This window comes from Pelophylax lessonae, assembly GCF_965119305.1.
Source record: "Pelophylax lessonae genome assembly, chromosome: 1".
In the NCBI taxonomy this organism is placed as follows: Eukaryota; Metazoa; Chordata; class Amphibia; order Anura; family Ranidae; genus Pelophylax; species Pelophylax lessonae.
Window position 1 is genome coordinate 630779070 of NC_138768.1, and position 16743 is coordinate 630795812.

The 16743-nt window shown below is 41.0% G+C and overlaps 1 protein-coding gene across 1 annotated transcript in view; it reads left to right on the top strand.

The window, feature by feature from the left end:
* The first annotated feature begins 529 nt into the window (after positions 1-529).
* FGF2 (fibroblast growth factor 2) overlaps positions 530-16743 on the top strand; it is a 116555-nt gene continuing 100341 nt past the window's right edge. The window contains exon 1 of the mRNA XM_082261540.1: positions 530-1419. Coding sequence (XP_082117666.1) covers positions 1242-1419 — 178 coding nt within the window. The 5' untranslated portion in view covers positions 530-1241. The remainder of the gene's footprint in view (positions 1420-16743) is intronic.

Here is a 16743-nt window from a genome sequence, read left to right on the forward strand (position 1 = left end):
ATAATAACCGCCAAGGGACTGGAAGATTATAGCTGAGGGGGGATCAAAAGACAGAGGATTTTGAGCTAAAACTACAGCCAGCCACACAAGGAACACTTCTCATTGACTGAAAGTACTGCTGATTTCTTTTTTTTTTTTTTTGACTAAACAGGCTTTAAATTCAGGATTTAGTCAGGCTTGGTTAGTACAGATGTAATAATAAGAACCACGTTAAATGTTAAACTTTGTGTCATGCATGAATGTAAATTGTTTGGTTGATCTGCTAAACTGAAATATACATTGGAAATGTGGTCTGCGTGGGGTACGACTGCTTCATACAGTCCAGATGACACCAGGACTCTTATTGGTACTTTAAATGTTTTTTTGCAGCCCGCCTGCCTCCTTGGACAGAGTGCTTTAGAAAGTCAGTTTAATAATAAAAGATCTGGCAGCCTCCTGTCTAGCACAAACCCCCCATCTCCTCTGTCTCTGCCTCCTCCCTTGATTGCCCTGCAAAATAATTCAGTGCTGGGGGGGAGGGAACTGAATGCTGAGAAGTGACTGGCAGAGCCTGTCTAAGAAAATACTCAGGAACACTATACCGCTTCTTATAGTCCATTTGCTTTCTGGCACTGGGCTTTCCTTTAGCTTCCTACACTTGAGGGGCTGGGAAAATACGTGCTGGCTGAGAGACTGTCACAACATCCCTGAGACACTCTGGCTGTTAGTTGCCCTGAACTTAGAAGCAGTAGGAGGAAGAAAAAGAGGTGGAGAAGGAGAGCTTCACCTATACAAATAAATAAGGCCATTCTGACATAACAAGCCTTGATGGTAGAGGGCTGGATCAGGATGAAGAGCAGCCTGCACAGTGCCCCTGGCTCCAGCCACCTCTGCTCTCATTTATAAAGCAAGCACTACGCACTTCTTTATAGGAAGCATGGGTCAAACACTTGCAGGCTTTACAGAAGAGCAGAGCTGAAGTTAAAGGACAGAGCATCCTATGTACCGATTTCGTATTTACAGTATGCGTCTGCAGTACAGTGGCTTTTAGATCCGTGTGACGATGGAAATACCTAAAACAGCATAAGCTGGTCCTACTTCCAGCTGCTAGTAATTGAATGAACAGTGAGGAGGCCCAGGCGAGGGAAAGACGCTGAAGAAACAACGGCTATTTAGGAGACACCGCTACCTGTTGAACCCTTACTGACTGTGTGCTGTTGTTTCAGGAAGAAAGAGTAGCTCTCTGAACCCTGGAGGTGGTAATGGCAGCTGGGAGCATCACTACCCTCCCAACAGGACCAGATGATGGGGGTAGCAGTCCGTTCCCCCCAGGAAACTTCAAGGATCCCAAAAGACTCTATTGTAAGAATGGGGGCTTCTTCCTAAGGATCAATTCAGATGGGAAAGTGGATGGATCTCGAGAAAAGGGTGACTCGCATAGTAAGTGTTCTGGAAATGGGTTGGAAGGCATGACTTTGGTGTGTGTATGTGTAATTTATGAGATAGATAAATAGATAGATGATAGCGATTTACAAATACCTCAACGGTGATCTCAGCATAGAAAAAAAAAATTCAGTCACAAGGAATGTAAGAGGACACAAGGCCATACAATGCGACATACGTCTCCAAGATCAAAACATTCAGGGGTATGGGAAATTAATAGGTCCACACGCACCTACACAGGTTGAACTGGATGGACTGTTGTCTTTATTCAACCTCAACAAATATGTAACGATAGATAGATAGATAGATAGATAGATAGATAGATAGATAGATAGATAGATAGATAGATAGATAGATAGATAGCGCGGTCTTCACACTTTGGCAGCTGGCAGATATCCAGTTGCACATGGGCGAAAAAAAGTCTCAACATAACATAGCTCATTAAACTGCTAGTAGTAAAGATTGACACTTTTGACACACAGTTGAAGAGTAGCGGAGTTTGTTTTAGTGACTAGTTATGAAAACATTCAGATCAAACCAATTATGAAAAAAAAAAAAAACTGTGTCATCTGGCACAGCAAACATGCCGGCTGGTTAGTTTACAGTGGCCTGGCTGCCAACCACAGAGGATAAAATATTGCATTTGGTTGTTGTGTCAGCACTTTACTGTAATAGCAAGCCTTCACCAGCATTGCTTTGCTAACCTCTAAATGAGATATATGATGTGGTATCGATCATCCCTGCATTGTCTCTCACTTTACAGTACCTGTTATTAGTTGAGAAAGGCTTCTTGTATGCAGCACTTGATGCCCGTCTGTTCTTATTTTTTGATTATCTGCATTCTCTACTTTAAGTAATGTAGGTCATGTCATACGCATAGCACAAGCCTGGACGCACTTCGGCAGACCAAATCTAATAATCACTATTGCATTTTGTTTGCATTTATTTCAATATTAGGAGCCACATGCACATTTTCTAGAAGTGAACAGAAAAGAAAATATAAATATGAATAAAATTCAAAATTGAGAACAAATTACCTAACAAATTAAAAAAGGTATGCCACACCACCAGAAGAGCTTGTTGAGTTAGGCCTCAAAGCCAACACGGCCTTGACAAGGCCTCCTGTTTACTTTTGTATATATATTAGAGACCGGCGTTTACTGACACTAGATCCTGATATTATATATTTACTGAGATACCAGGTAAATAACTGAGATCCATGACTAGTGAAATGTGATGTAATAAACTAACGTAGGCCATATTTTTAAGCACCACATTTTTTTAAGTGGGATCTATGAAATGTGCCCACAGTTTTGTTAATTTAACTGATGAGCTGTATTTGGGAGCCCTGCTTTTTTGTCTAAATAATTCATAAGAAACAAGTAGGGCATTGTATGGGCCAGCCTGTCATGCCAATATTTGTGGTGCCTTTTTGTAAGTCTCAGTGACAGATTCATTAAATGTGTGTGTGTTCCCTGATGCATGTAGTGTAGAGCAGCCTTTTTCAACCAGGGTGCCCAGGCACCCTGGGGTGCCTTGAGGTTTCTTCAGGGGTGCCTTGGCAAAATTGCCCAAAAATTTATCAAGGATTGTATACAAGCCAGAAGGTGGACCTGCCTTTTAGTTACACAAAGCCACGGGTTCTCATTATGCACCATTACGACTTTCTAGACAATGGCATCCTAACAACCAATGCCACCAGTAATAAGAAGGATATCAGTTGCCTCCACAGCATCCTTGTTTGACCCTCTTGTGCCCCTCTCCCTCAGCACTGAGGTCACATTAGCTGACTGATGGAGAGAAATTGAGGGAGAAGAGAAACATTGGAATACTAGTCAGTACCAGTGTGTAAAAGTGTATTTGCTTTAGAAGAATAAATCACCTCTAACATTGGGTTTCCTATGTGTTGCTGCATTGTGCCCCTCTCCCTCAGCACTGAGGTCACATTAGCTGACTGATGGAGAGAAATTGAGGGAGAAGAGAAACATTGGAATACTAGTCAATACCAGTGTGTAAAAGTGTATTTGCTTTAGAAGAATAAATCACCTCTAACGTTGGGTTTCCTATGTGTTGCTGCATTATGTAAAACTATCAAAATAGTTTTTTACATTTTAAATGGGGTTCCTCGAGACTGTCCATCTTTTTTAAGGGTGCCTTGAGATTGTCTTTAATTATAAAGGGTGCCTCGACTGAAAAAAGTTTGAGTAATACTGGTGTAGAGTACTCATTTTCATATGCTACACAGGTACAAGAAGTTCTTAACACTGTAAATAAGATACATGAAAATCATAGTACATCTGGATATAAATATAACCAAGCTAAGCTTAAAAGTCCCACATAAGAACAGGCACCACAAGGCACCTGCTTTAAGGTTTATTAGCCACAAAGTTATCCTCTGTGCATCGCCGTAAGTCTGGTAACTCTCACTTATTGATGCTATAACTTTTCTAAATTTGAAACTAACACCTTATCTTTGATGCTAAGCTCTACAAAGACCTCCCACTATACATTGAGTATCAATAGGCAAATTGTTATCATCTACTCCGGTGCTAACATTGGAAAGATTAGGGAATAGCAGGTAGATGGGGGATTAGTTATACAACTGAACCTTAAATCAGAATTCTGGGGAATAAAGGTCTTGGTAGTAGAATGCATCCAGAATTAGAGGGTTGCACAGAAGCAGTTGTTTTGCTCTTAGGAGGATTTTCTGCCCAATTAAAGTTAGGAAATGGAAAGCCCCTAATGCTGTCTGCTCTTAAAGCAAAACTTGAAGGTTTAGAAAGGGTGGATGGTTAACTTTAAACTGCCATAGAAGTAAGGTGGTGGTTGGATATGCAAAAAATACCCGACTGCTAAGCAATGTTTATTGGAAAATATTTAGAAAATGAAAATGAACCATATGCTTGTATAACCTGGGTGTGTTCACCTAAAAAGCACCGAGGGAGCTAACCCCATGCTGTTGATCTCATTTATATAAAAAAAAAAAAATACAAAATAGAAAAATGGAATTCCATGTACTGTTACACCAAAAATAACAAGTCACGTGATTTTTAAAGCCTCTCATGTGGTGCTGAAAACATTACAGTGCTGAAGTTTAAAGTGTAGCCTTAAAACAAAAATGAAATCCGTATACTGAAGCTTACCAGCCCTGAAAAGTAATGGCTGTATTCATTTTCTGTTTACAGGCTTTTTTCCTCCTTTTTTTCTTTTTACCTGGAAATCCTCTGAACTTCCTATCCACTTCCTGCCCTACGGTGACCACGCTCACTCACTGAGTGGAATTTATCAAGACTAGATTAGACATATATTGGAGCAGCTGTACATGGCAACCAATCAGCATCTAACTTCAGCTTGTTCAGCTGAACTTTGAAAACGCAAGTTAGAAGGTGATTGGTTGCCATGCACAACTGCTCCAGATTCTTTCTGCTCCACTTTTGATAAATCCCAACCCCACTATACTGTATTATATCTATGAAGAAGACATGTACAGAGAAAGGCGCTTCTAAGTGCATTAGGCTATGAAGAAGCAGTGTTGTCACCAAAGGCTGCACTACTTTGTTCATCGCCATCATTTGGGGCATTAGAGGTCAGTTGGAATCGGCGCTACCTAATAAATATATAATAAAACAGTGGTGTATCCAGACCATAGAGTGTCACTCTATAACAATTGTGCAAAATAAAGTGCCAGTGCAAAGGTGTATTGGATCAATAAAATCGTGCAGATAAAACTTATGGCTGGATAAGTTAAAAGACACAAAGTGCTGGTGAAAATATTTAATGTGAAGTGCATTTTCACCAATATTTTCACCAGCACTTTGTGTCTTTTAACTTATCCAGCCATAAGTTTTATCTGCACGATTTTATTGATCCAATACACCTTTGCACTGGCACTTTATTTTGCACAATTGTTATAGAGTGACACTCTATGGTCTGGATACACCACTGTTTTATTATATATTTATTAGGTAGCGCCGATTCCAAATACTCTCCATTTTTATAATATTTGACCCCTAATTCTTAGGGGTTGGTTGGTGGCTGCTTCCTATTTTTTATAAGCAATATTCTCTGGAATAATCCATAGCGCTGGTCTCCTTCTATTCTACTTCACATTAGAGGTCAGTACTATTACTTAGAGGGAGGTTAGTATTTTACCGAAGGGATATAAGATTGCTTCTTCTTTCAGTTCAATTCACAAATGGTGACAAGGACACTGCATTTCTGGAAGATCAGAAGATATTTTCTGTACTTGCAGAAAATGTTCTTAGCCTGAAAAATGAAAAGTAATGCAACCACCGTGTCTAAGGTGTGGTAGGCTGCAATATATTACATTTTGGTTCTGAGGTTCAGTTATCCTTTAGAGATATTGGGAAAAACAAACAGGAGAAAGTGAATGAGTAAAGAGAAGAAGTCCAATGCTCAGTGATGTTTGTGAAAGCTGAAATCCTTGTCCATGTTATACCAGCTTTTTTTTATTTCACAGCAACAATGACTATGTTATTAGTCACTAATAATTCCTATACAGGAGCATTACTCATTACATATATCTACATTTGATCTTTATACAGGATACGTTTTCCTATGTAAATCTATAACAGTATTTAATACACAGCAGCCTTATATTCCAAATTTAGCAAGCCAAGTATATGATTAACTGTTAAAGCTGGCTATACAAGTTAATAATAATTAGTTCTATGTGCAGTGCATTCTATTACTGTTCAGCAGAACTAACTGGTAAAGACTCAATATGCTATACTCTTGTTTGTCTGAAAGCTCAGTATGCTTTGGCACAAAGCTAAAAAAGTCTCTGCTATTATCTGAAAGAATGTTAACGCCAAACAGATATTAAAAATAACAGTTAATGCAGTTGTGTATTTACTGACACAAAATAATTGATTGTATTTTAAAGTATATCTAAAGCCACAACTTTTATTTTAGTTTTGGATAGAGTATGAGTGGTTAGAACCACTGTCAGGTTTTTATTGCTGTCTATGTTCTCATTAGGGAGAATTACTTTATTTATCCTGGTAACCGCAATCAATTGGATGGAAAACAAGGTAGAAACCAACATTTTGAGTTGCCATCATAACAGGAATAAAGGAGAAATCTTAAGGGCACACTTATTCCCATGACAACTGTCAATGGAACAAGGAGAAGTTTCTTCTCACTTCTTGCTGCCTCTAAAGGAAAAGAAGTAAGGAGAAATATTCCTAATCTGACATAGACAGAAAAAAATAATTTCCTACTCTACCGAAAAATGAAAATACCACATTTTTTCCTTTAGTTCTACTTTAAAGTAGAAGTCCACCCTAACACTAAAATCCCTGCATCTAGAGACATCCACAATCTAACACTAACCTATCTAGCCCTGTAAAGAAGAAATCAGTATACTTACCTTTTTTGAAGCCGATCCGACCCGATTCTATTCTGAGCTGTCAGCGGCGGCTTTGCTGTGGAGGCGGGTGCAGAGGACACATCTGACAATGGAAGCCCCATAGTAAGTCTATGGGTGATGTCACTCCCCATTATTTCACAGTCGTTGTCGTCCAGGTCCTCTGCAGAGCTTCCACCGCTGGGGACCAGATCGGATCGGCTTTAAACAAACTATGTATACTGATTTCTTCTTTACAGGGCTAGATAGGTTAGTGTTAGATTATGGATGTCTGTAGATGCAGAGATTTTAGTGTTAGGGTGGACTTACACTTTAATATTACCATAAAAAGGGTCATGCTACTAAATGAAATACACATTAACCGCTTGCTGACCAGCAGCCGTACTTTTACTGCGGCATGTTGGCTCTGTCCCGCAAAACAATGTACCTGTCCGTCGCTTCGCGGGACCGGTGGTGGGGGTGCCCGCACGCGCCGATTGGCCACAGGGGGAGCCAATCAGCGGGTCTGGTGCCTAGCAGACATCTGCGATTGCTCCACGAGGAGACAGAACAGCGGTCTGCCAATGTAAACACGGCAGACAGCTGGTCTGTCAGTAATGAACACTGGGATCCCGTGTTCCTCCTATTTAGGAACACATGTCTCTGTGTTCATTCAGCTAGCCCATCCCCCACACAGTTAGAAAGCACCCCCTAGGGACACATTTAACCCTTTGATCGTCCCTGGTGTCAACCCGTTCCCTGCCAGTGTCAGTACAGTAACAGTGCATCATTTTAGCGCTGATTACTGTAGTAATGTCACTGGTCCTCCCAAAAGTGTCAAAAATGTCTGTTAGGGGTTCGATCTGTCCGCCACAATGTCACAGTCCCGCAAAAAATCGCTGATTGCCGCCATTACTAGTAAAAAAATAAATAAATAAAAATTACATAAATCTTTACCCTGGTTTGTGGACGCGATAACATTTGCGCAAACCAATCAAAATACACTTATTGGGATTTTACTTTTTTTTTTTACTGGGAATGTTATATAGCAGAAAGTAATATTGTTTTTTTCTTCAGAATTGTCACTCTTTTTTTGTTTATAGCACAGAGGTGATCAAATACCACCAAAAAAAAGCTCTATTTGTGGGGAAAAAAAGGACATACATTTTTGTTTGGGTACAGCATCACACGACCGTGTTATTGTCAGTTAAAGTAACGCAGTGCCATATCGCAAAAAAATGGCCTGGTCATTCAGGGGGTAAAACCTTCCTGTCCAGAAGTGGTGAATAGACAATAAGTAAAAATCATGTACACTCTCCCGAATGCAGGGGTAAAGTCAAATCCAAAACCTCAAAGGAGTCCACGTGAAACACAACAATTGAAAAACAGGAGACACAGTCCTCTTCTTAAGAGTTCATATATGCTTGTGTTTTTAAACACTTAAGAAGAGGACTGTGTCTCCTGTTTTTCAATTTTTGTGTTTCACGTGGACTCCTTTGTGGTTTGGCTTTACCCCTGAATTGGGGAGAGTGTACATGATTTTCACTTATTGTCTATTAATGTGTGTTTCATTTGGTAGTGTAACCCTTTTTATGTTACAATGTGTGAAATGCCCCACGGTAGAGTCACTGCATCTTGTCACTTTTTTACCTATTCTGTTTCCTTCTTTTTAGCTCAAGCGCAGTTTCTTTGTAATTTTTTTAGTTCTACCTTAATGCATGTAAATACTTGGGGTTGCACAGATAATTATTTTTTTTTTTTATTGCCGAGTATGAGTACTGATCCTTGTGCTCAAGTACTCACCGATACCGAGTACCAATAACTTTGCGGTGCGATTTGAGCCCATACAAAATTAATGGGCACAAATGACACGGCAAAGAAACACATGAGATTGCACACGCGATTGCTGTCCGAATCGCATGCAGTTTCCTGCACCGCTCCTGAAGTCTATGACAAGCCTGGGTTCACACAGAAGTGGTGGAGAAAACCGCATGCAATTTGTTGCATTCATTTATATGGGCTCAAATCACACTGCAAAGGTATTTCCTTCCTCTTACCCCCTGTACAACATCACTTAAACACTAAAGCCCCGTACACACGCAACGATTATCGGCCGACCGATCGTCCGACTTTTGTCCAAGTTGTGTTTTGTCGGTTGGAATGTGCCTAGACTGCACACAAATTTTCTCGGCCAACAAAATTCTACTTCAGAAGTGATGTCATGAGTTTGTTTTCTTTGTGTTTTTTCTTCACTGAGCATGCCCAGACTTGCTCATCAGATTTTTCCCTGTCGAAATCTGTACTGACGAAAATCGCCCGTTGTGTTGACGGCCAACAAAAATTTTATAGTCTGCACACCAGATTTTTTTCAGCTGAAAAGTCGGAGTTGGTTTTCTGAAGCATCATACTAACAAGCCGAAAATCGGCAGATCGGACGTTGGCCGAAAATTCCCTGCCAATTTTCGACGCGTGTGTACGAGGCTTTAGTGGAGAAGCAGCACCAGAAGACAGTCTAGCTATGTTGCATGCAGAATTACTGATTATTGGTGAAGCTGTGCATCTGCAGTGAGGATCAAGGGAATGGCAGTGTTGACTTGCACAGGTTCCTATATCCCAAGACAGGTGTGTATATCACAAGCACAAAGTTAGATGTGTTGATATGCTTGTCTAAAGTTCATCTTTCATTATGAACAGCACAGAAGAAAATATATACTCTGAAAATATCACATATCTATTCATAACATCCCCCAGTAAATGTGTGTTATAGAAATATGGCTACCATCTAATTGTGCTGTCAAAATCCACAACAGTACTTTGGGAGAGACAAGGAAGTGATTTATTAAAAGCAAACAGGCTGTTCACTTTGCAAGGGAATTTCCCCCAGAGCTTAGTGAATGAAATGAAGCTCTGTTGATTTCCATTATCCAGTCACGCTTAAAATACTGCTATTTTTTTTTTTTTTTTTCGATCATCCACATGATTGGGTATGTTTTACAAAGTTAAATTTCACCACACTCACTAACCTCTGGGGAAAATTTCCATTTAAAGTTTGCAAGTTGCAAATTCCCTAGCAAAGTGAACAGTCTATTTGCATTTAGGAAATTAACCCTGAGGTGTATAGAAAAGGTTGTACAATTTGCAGCCTGTGTTAAAAGTATTCTGAAAGTGAGTATAAAAGTGATAATTAATTACTAGAGCATGGTACAGGATCCCTTATATTAAATAGAGACGTAGAACATGACACAAATGTAGAGGGTTGCATTAACTGGGTCTCATGAAAAAAATGAAGGAATTTAACAAGACTGATACTGATTGGTATTATGGTACTTCTAGATATCTTTATAAAATACTTTAGGACAAGCCAAAATTTTGCTTCACTGGAATTGTTTTGGAACTGGTAATCTTATTGCTAATGTTCATGGTAAAAAAAATACAGACAACAGTGACCACAGAAAGAATTTGTTTTATCAGAGCAAAAATAGAATTGTAGCCCTTGGAGATCAATCAGAATGAAGCAATGACTTTCCTGAGAAAAATATTATCAACAAAAGGCACAGGACCTAAATAAAAGAGTCTGAAATCAGATATATGTTAAGGCTTGTACACACTATAAGAAAATCGGGCAAACATTTACGTCCGAGGAACTTTTGTATGATTTTTGTATAGTGTGTGTAAACAATTTTCATCAGCCAATTCTGACTTTTCATTAGAACATTCCGGAAGGGACAAACTCCAAAACCTTTCTTGTACGGGAACAGAACGAACAATTTTGGTTTAATGTGTACCGTTTTCGTAGGATTTTCATACAAGAAAAATCAGAAAAGAAAGACTGCGCACGATCAGAAACAACAAAAAAAAAGCCTTTGTCCTACGAATTTTCGTTCATTTGTTATAATTTGCTGTGAAACAACAAAGAAAATCGGACAATCGTTAGCCCAATTTTCTTATAGTGTGTACCTCACTTTAATATGTTACATGGCTTATTCCGAAAGGCAGTTATAATAGGCTGAAAAGGAAACCCTACATGCCTTACTTATAATATTAACAGACAATCAATGATTACTACTATTATTATTATAATACAGGATTTATATAGCACCAACAGTTAGCACAGAGCTTTACAACACAAGGGCGGACAGTAAAGTTACAATCCAATCCAATACAGGAGGAATGAGAGGGCCTTGCTCGGCAGCCATGGGAGTAAGTGACAAGGGAGCTAGAGAACAGGAGATCTTGTAAGAAATTAAGAGAATGATTTTGTTGGTATTTTTTTTTTTAAATAATCTTTATTTAACAAGTTCAAAATAACATACATAAACATAAAATAGCAAAGGAGTGCAGAAGTGCATTTAGAAAAAGAAACATAGAGAAGGCACAATCGGCATTATGTTCAGTCCGGACACCATCAGTGAAACAGGAATGTCCATAGGGGTCAATCAATCAGGCATTGTGAAGGCGTGTGCCAATATCGGCCAAACAGCAAGTACATTCAAGGACCCCCAGGATGCGCCGTGTCTGTCAGTGCCGCCCAAAAAAGGGAGCTCCGCAAAGGAGGCCGGAGAGCCCGACAGACACTGCACATAGTTCTAACATCAGTGCACATTAGTATCCATGTTACAGTATAAACTTCCGCAGAATCAGCCACTGGCCTCAGGGAAGAGATGGTGAGAAAGAAAAAAAGTCAAGAAAAAAAGAGAGACAGTAGAGGGGAAGAGACAAACGGGAAGGATAAAACAGGTAGGGAAAGGGAGGTCCGGGTTGGGGGCGTGGGCCCCAGGCAGGAGAAGGTCAGGCTGGAGTCCTAGGGTTCAGCCGCTAATTATAGGTGTGTGCACATCTGAGATCTCATCAGAGTAATACATCCACCCCGTCCAAGTGTCTTTAAAGCGTTCCTCCCTGCCCTGTGATGTGAGAACTCGCCGTTCCGCTTCCATCACCAGGTTGACCTCCCGTTGACCAGCGTGGGGCAGGTGGAACTCCGCCAATGCCTCGGTATGAGGCACTTGGCGGCGTTCAGCAGCAAAGGAACTATACTACGTTTGTAGCGTTTGATTGAGGAGCGTGTATCATGGAACAGGTACTGAAGGGGAGTGCGGGAAGGAGGGGTAAGCGACAGCTTGGATATCCAAAGATGTACGGCGTTCCAGAAGGGCTGCAGCAGGGGGCACTCCCACCAAATGTGGAGGAAAGTGCCCACCTGGCCGCAGCCCCTCCAACAATGGGGGTCCGAGCCCGGAAAAATCCGGGCTAAATTGGCAGGGGTCCTGTACCATTGGGCTACAAATTTATAGGCCGACTCCTGTATCCTGGTGCTAATGGAGGAGACATGGGTCAATCGCAGAATGCGAGAGAGTTGTGGGGGAGCGAATTCTACCCCCAGCTCTCTATCCCATTCCTTCATGAAATAGGGAGGCAAGGAGGAAACCCCACTCAATAACAATTTGTACATGTGCGACAGTAGATGGCGGGATTCCGGAGGGTCAACAAACCACTTCTCGAAGGCCGAGAGGCCAGTAATCGGGCGTGGAGCAGTCGGGAGTGTGGCGAAGAAGTCAGTCAGTTGCCTATATCGCCAGTCGGACATTGGAAAATCGCCGAAGCGGTCGCGCAGAGTCGCTAGGGGTAGCAAAGTGCCTGCAGGAGCAAATTTCCCGCAGTACAGTTTGCCATCAGCGTTCCAAGAGCTAAAAAAGCATACATCCTCCCCCGGGGGGAACCAGGGAAATCCACCCAGGGGAGCCAAAGGGGACATGCCGGAAGACATGGCGCCAGACGCGTTAAGGCCATCCCAGATACGAAGTGTGGCTATAGTCAGGGGTTACGTCCAGGCCGACAGTCCACGATCACCCGGCGGAATCCACGGGGCACCTGCAAGATTCCGTCCCGCCAGCGTTTTCTCCAAGGGGACCCAAGGTTTAGACTGACCATCGTGCGCCCAGTTCAGCATACGAACTAATGCCATAGCCTTATAGTATAGTGTGACATCCGGAAGACCGACGCCACCGTTGGCTTTCGTCCTCCTGAGGACAGCATAGGCCAAGCGGGGGCTCTTTTCCCTCCAGACGAATTTTAGAAAAGCCCGTCGCAAACCGTGTTAAACAAATAAATCAGTCGGGGAAGGATGGTCATTTTAAGCAAGTTAATGTGGCCAAACCACGTTACCGAGTGGGACGCCCACGATTCCAGGTCAAGATGGATACGCGCCAACAGGTCGCCTAAGTTCCTGTCATATAGAGTTTTCAAGTCAGGGGAGATGTTCACTCCGAGGTATGGGAGGTAGTCCTCCCGCCATCTAAAGCCAAAGGATCGCCGTAGAGTCGAAGCCAGATCGGGGGGCACATGAAGAGGTAGCAATTCGGATTTATCATTTGTTGGTATTTTAAAGCAAGGTTAGTGATGTAGCTGGGGGCCTAGTTGTGGATGGCTTTTTAAGTTGTTATTATTTTCAATTGAATTTGTTGGGTGAGCGGAAGCCAGTGGAGAGATTGGAAGAGAGGAGCAGCAGACACTGAATGGTTGGTAAGGTAGATGAGTCTGGCAGCTGCATTCATAATGGACTGAAGAGGGGATAGCCTATGAAAAGGTAAGCCAGTGAGCAGGGAGGTAAGAGATAATCAGGGAGTGAATTGGTTAGCTTTGCGGTGTTATAGGTTAGGAAGGGGCATATTTTGGAGATGTTGTGGAGGTTATGGTGGCAAGCTTTAAACAGTGGTTGGATGTGGGGCCAAAGGAGAGTTCAGAGTTCAGGATAATGCCTAGCACCCTAGCATGAGGGGACAGATTGATAGACACACCATCGATCTTGACAGAGAACTCAGGGGAAGGGGCACATGGGGAAAGTAACACGATGAGCTCAGTTTTGAGATTGAGTTTGAGGAAGTGGTGTGACAGCCAGACTGATATGTCTGTTAGTAAATTAGTGATGCGTGAGGGGACTGAAGGAGTGCGCTAAGGTTTAGTGTGTAGAAAGCCTAGAAATGGTATTGAAGCTGACCCAGGGAGGTGTATAGATTGAGAATAGGAGAGGTCCAAGAACAGAACCTTGGAGAACCCTGATGGAAAAATAAAAGAGGAGAGGAGAATATAGAATTGTAAGTGACACTGAAGGTGAAAGGGATAAGTAGGATGAGAGTACAGCCATGGAGACCAAAGGAGTAAAAAAAATTTTTTGAGGAGGGGCTTGTGAACGGTTTCAAAGGCAGCAGTGTAGGAATACAGAATCTCTGTATTTTCTTACAGTACAAGGCATATATTACCTGCTGCTGCAAAAAAGTAAGCCTATAAGTAAAAAGTTGGTCAACGGAAGGCAGATTTGGGTTACTTTAGTTTTCTATATCTAAATAATGCTACTCATATACAGTATGGTGCTGATGTAAAGTATGACAATGGAATTGACCCAATTACAAATGGCTGAAAGTGTAGGCCTAGCCAAAAATGTATGTTTCAGTTTGGAAAGAGTGGCAAATTCCCCTGTCATGTTTTTACTGCTATCCAGGGTTCCATCCGAAAAATATCCCCTTAATTTCTGTCCCTGCTGTCCTGTCAACGGAAATGCTGGTTTTAGTGAAGGAGCTGGGATGCTCCAAGTTATTTTTAAGCCATCGTATTTCATTTTGTTGGGATTTTCAATAACTGGCTTAAAATAAATTCTGTATTCAGTAACTGGCATGGCAAATGTGGATTGGCCTAAATTAAATTCTGTACCTTTTACATAAAAGGAAATTAAAAGAGAAGTATTGCCAAGTATTGTCACAGCTATCTGCTTACTGAAGACTAAGTACTGAGTGATCAGTTGTCATATGATCACTCAGTTTTTAGTCCTAGAGCCGGCAGGGGATAGCTGCAGCATTGGACTGGCGCTACAGCCATATATGTGTGTATGTATGCTTGATTATGTTTTTGCTCTCCCATATTTTTCCTTTAACTTCTTCCCCCTGAAATTACACAACTGCAAACATAGCTTCTTTTGTAGGTAAATGTATGAAAAACAACATATAGTAATTTGATGAATAATATGGCCTGCACAGATTTATAGAAACTTGGACAGTTACAATATTACAATAAAAATGTATCTAAGATGATTCCTTACAAATACCAATTATATAAATTAAGATTAATGGGTTCAGTGAATGGATACACTATACTTTCAAAGAGTTTGTTGAGTCATACACTGAACGGTATACAGTTATAACCAGTGTACTCCAAGGTTCAGTTTACAGCTCATTACGTCTTTAAAAAATAAGATGGAACTGAAGGTTAAAAGAATTCATTTGGTTTTCCATCTAATACAGAGTTACGTAATGTAATCCAATCTAAGGAAGATGCCTCCAATTTGAAAGCTGTGTGATTTGGGCTAATGCAAAGCAAGGGAGGGTCAACTTAGGTAAAGTTATGGATTTGCAGGCATAAAAATATACAGTACATGCAAAATCACAATCTGGGGAAGAGATGCACATTTGTGAACCAACAATGGAAAAGGTGTATTTTAGACCATAGACCTAAAAAGAATACTCATCTACAGTTTTTAAAAAAGAAAGATACTTCCTTGTATAAAAACAGACATATAAAAGAGAGGGACAAAATTTTACTCTTATCTTATTATTCTCTTATTATACATATTATAGTGTGTTATAGAGAATCTAAGGCTGATTAAAAATATGCTCAATGAGAATTTTTTTGTCAAAGACATGTAGCTAAATACATTTTGGCCTAAATATATGACAAAAATTGAATATTTTGGATATTTTCTAACTGTCAAAGTAGAAAATGTTAATTTTTTGCAAAATTTTCTCTCCTTTTTTATTAATATCGCAAAAAATAAAAAGCGCAGAGATGATCAAATACCATAAAAAAAGCTCTGTTTGTGGGAAAAAAAAGGACGTAAATTACGTTTGGGTACAGGATTGCATGACCGTGCAATTGTCAGTTAAAGCGGAGTTCCGGGCACAGATGTCATTTTTTAATAAACATACCCCCGGGACAGTCAGGGCTAGCACATTCCACAATGGCTAGCCTCTGATCTGTCCCGGTTCGCACTTACCTTTTAGAAGAAATACTTACTTATAAAATTTCTTCCACAGCGTTTCCATCTCTCTTGTGGGCAGCTGAAGCTGGCGCGGTCCTCTTCTGTGTCTTCTTCCGCGTCTTCTTGTCCCAGAATGCGCCTGCACCGGCCCCTCTCGTCACTTCCGGTGCGACGTCGCATTCCTAAACAGCTTCTGGGCATGCCCGGAAGTGACGAGCGGGGCCGGTGCCGTCGCATTGATTCCTGGGAGCGATGACGTTCAGCTCCCAGGAATCATAGCGAGACAGGAAGTGACGGGGTGAGCCGCGGCTCCGAGGGAGGAAGTACTCTGAGGTGAGTATTTACGATCTTCAATTAAAAGGTGAGTAAACAAAAAAAAAAAAAATAACTATCCAATTCCTTTTCAGGTAATCACGAACTAGCGGAGGGGCACAAAAAAAAATATCGTTTTTGTGCCCGGAACTCCGCTTTAAATTCGCACAGTGCCAAGCTGAAAAAAGTGGCCTGGTCATGAAGCAGGAAAATCCTCTGGTCTAAATTTAATGACTTGAGAAAAGAAACTTAAGATGGATATAAGCGCCTGATATAAGGGAGAACCTGATTGCCTTACATGAAAATGCAAATTGATTTTTGTATGACATGTGATGGAAAGGGGTTCATATGAAGGTCATTGCAAAAGATATGGGGACATCCATTGTGGTTGCAATAAAGGGGTTATTTAATGAAAAATTTGGATAATCCATTTAAACCTACCGGCAGCAGAGAAAATACAGAAACAGATAGAGAAGACTTGCTTATGTATAGCTAAAACCTTTTTTTTTTTTTTTAAGTTTTTGGCAGTTATTTACCATTAACTTGATTAGGTTACGCCGCCTGGCGTGGCCAGGCGGCGTAACCTAATCAAGTGTACGAGGAGTCTGATCACCCG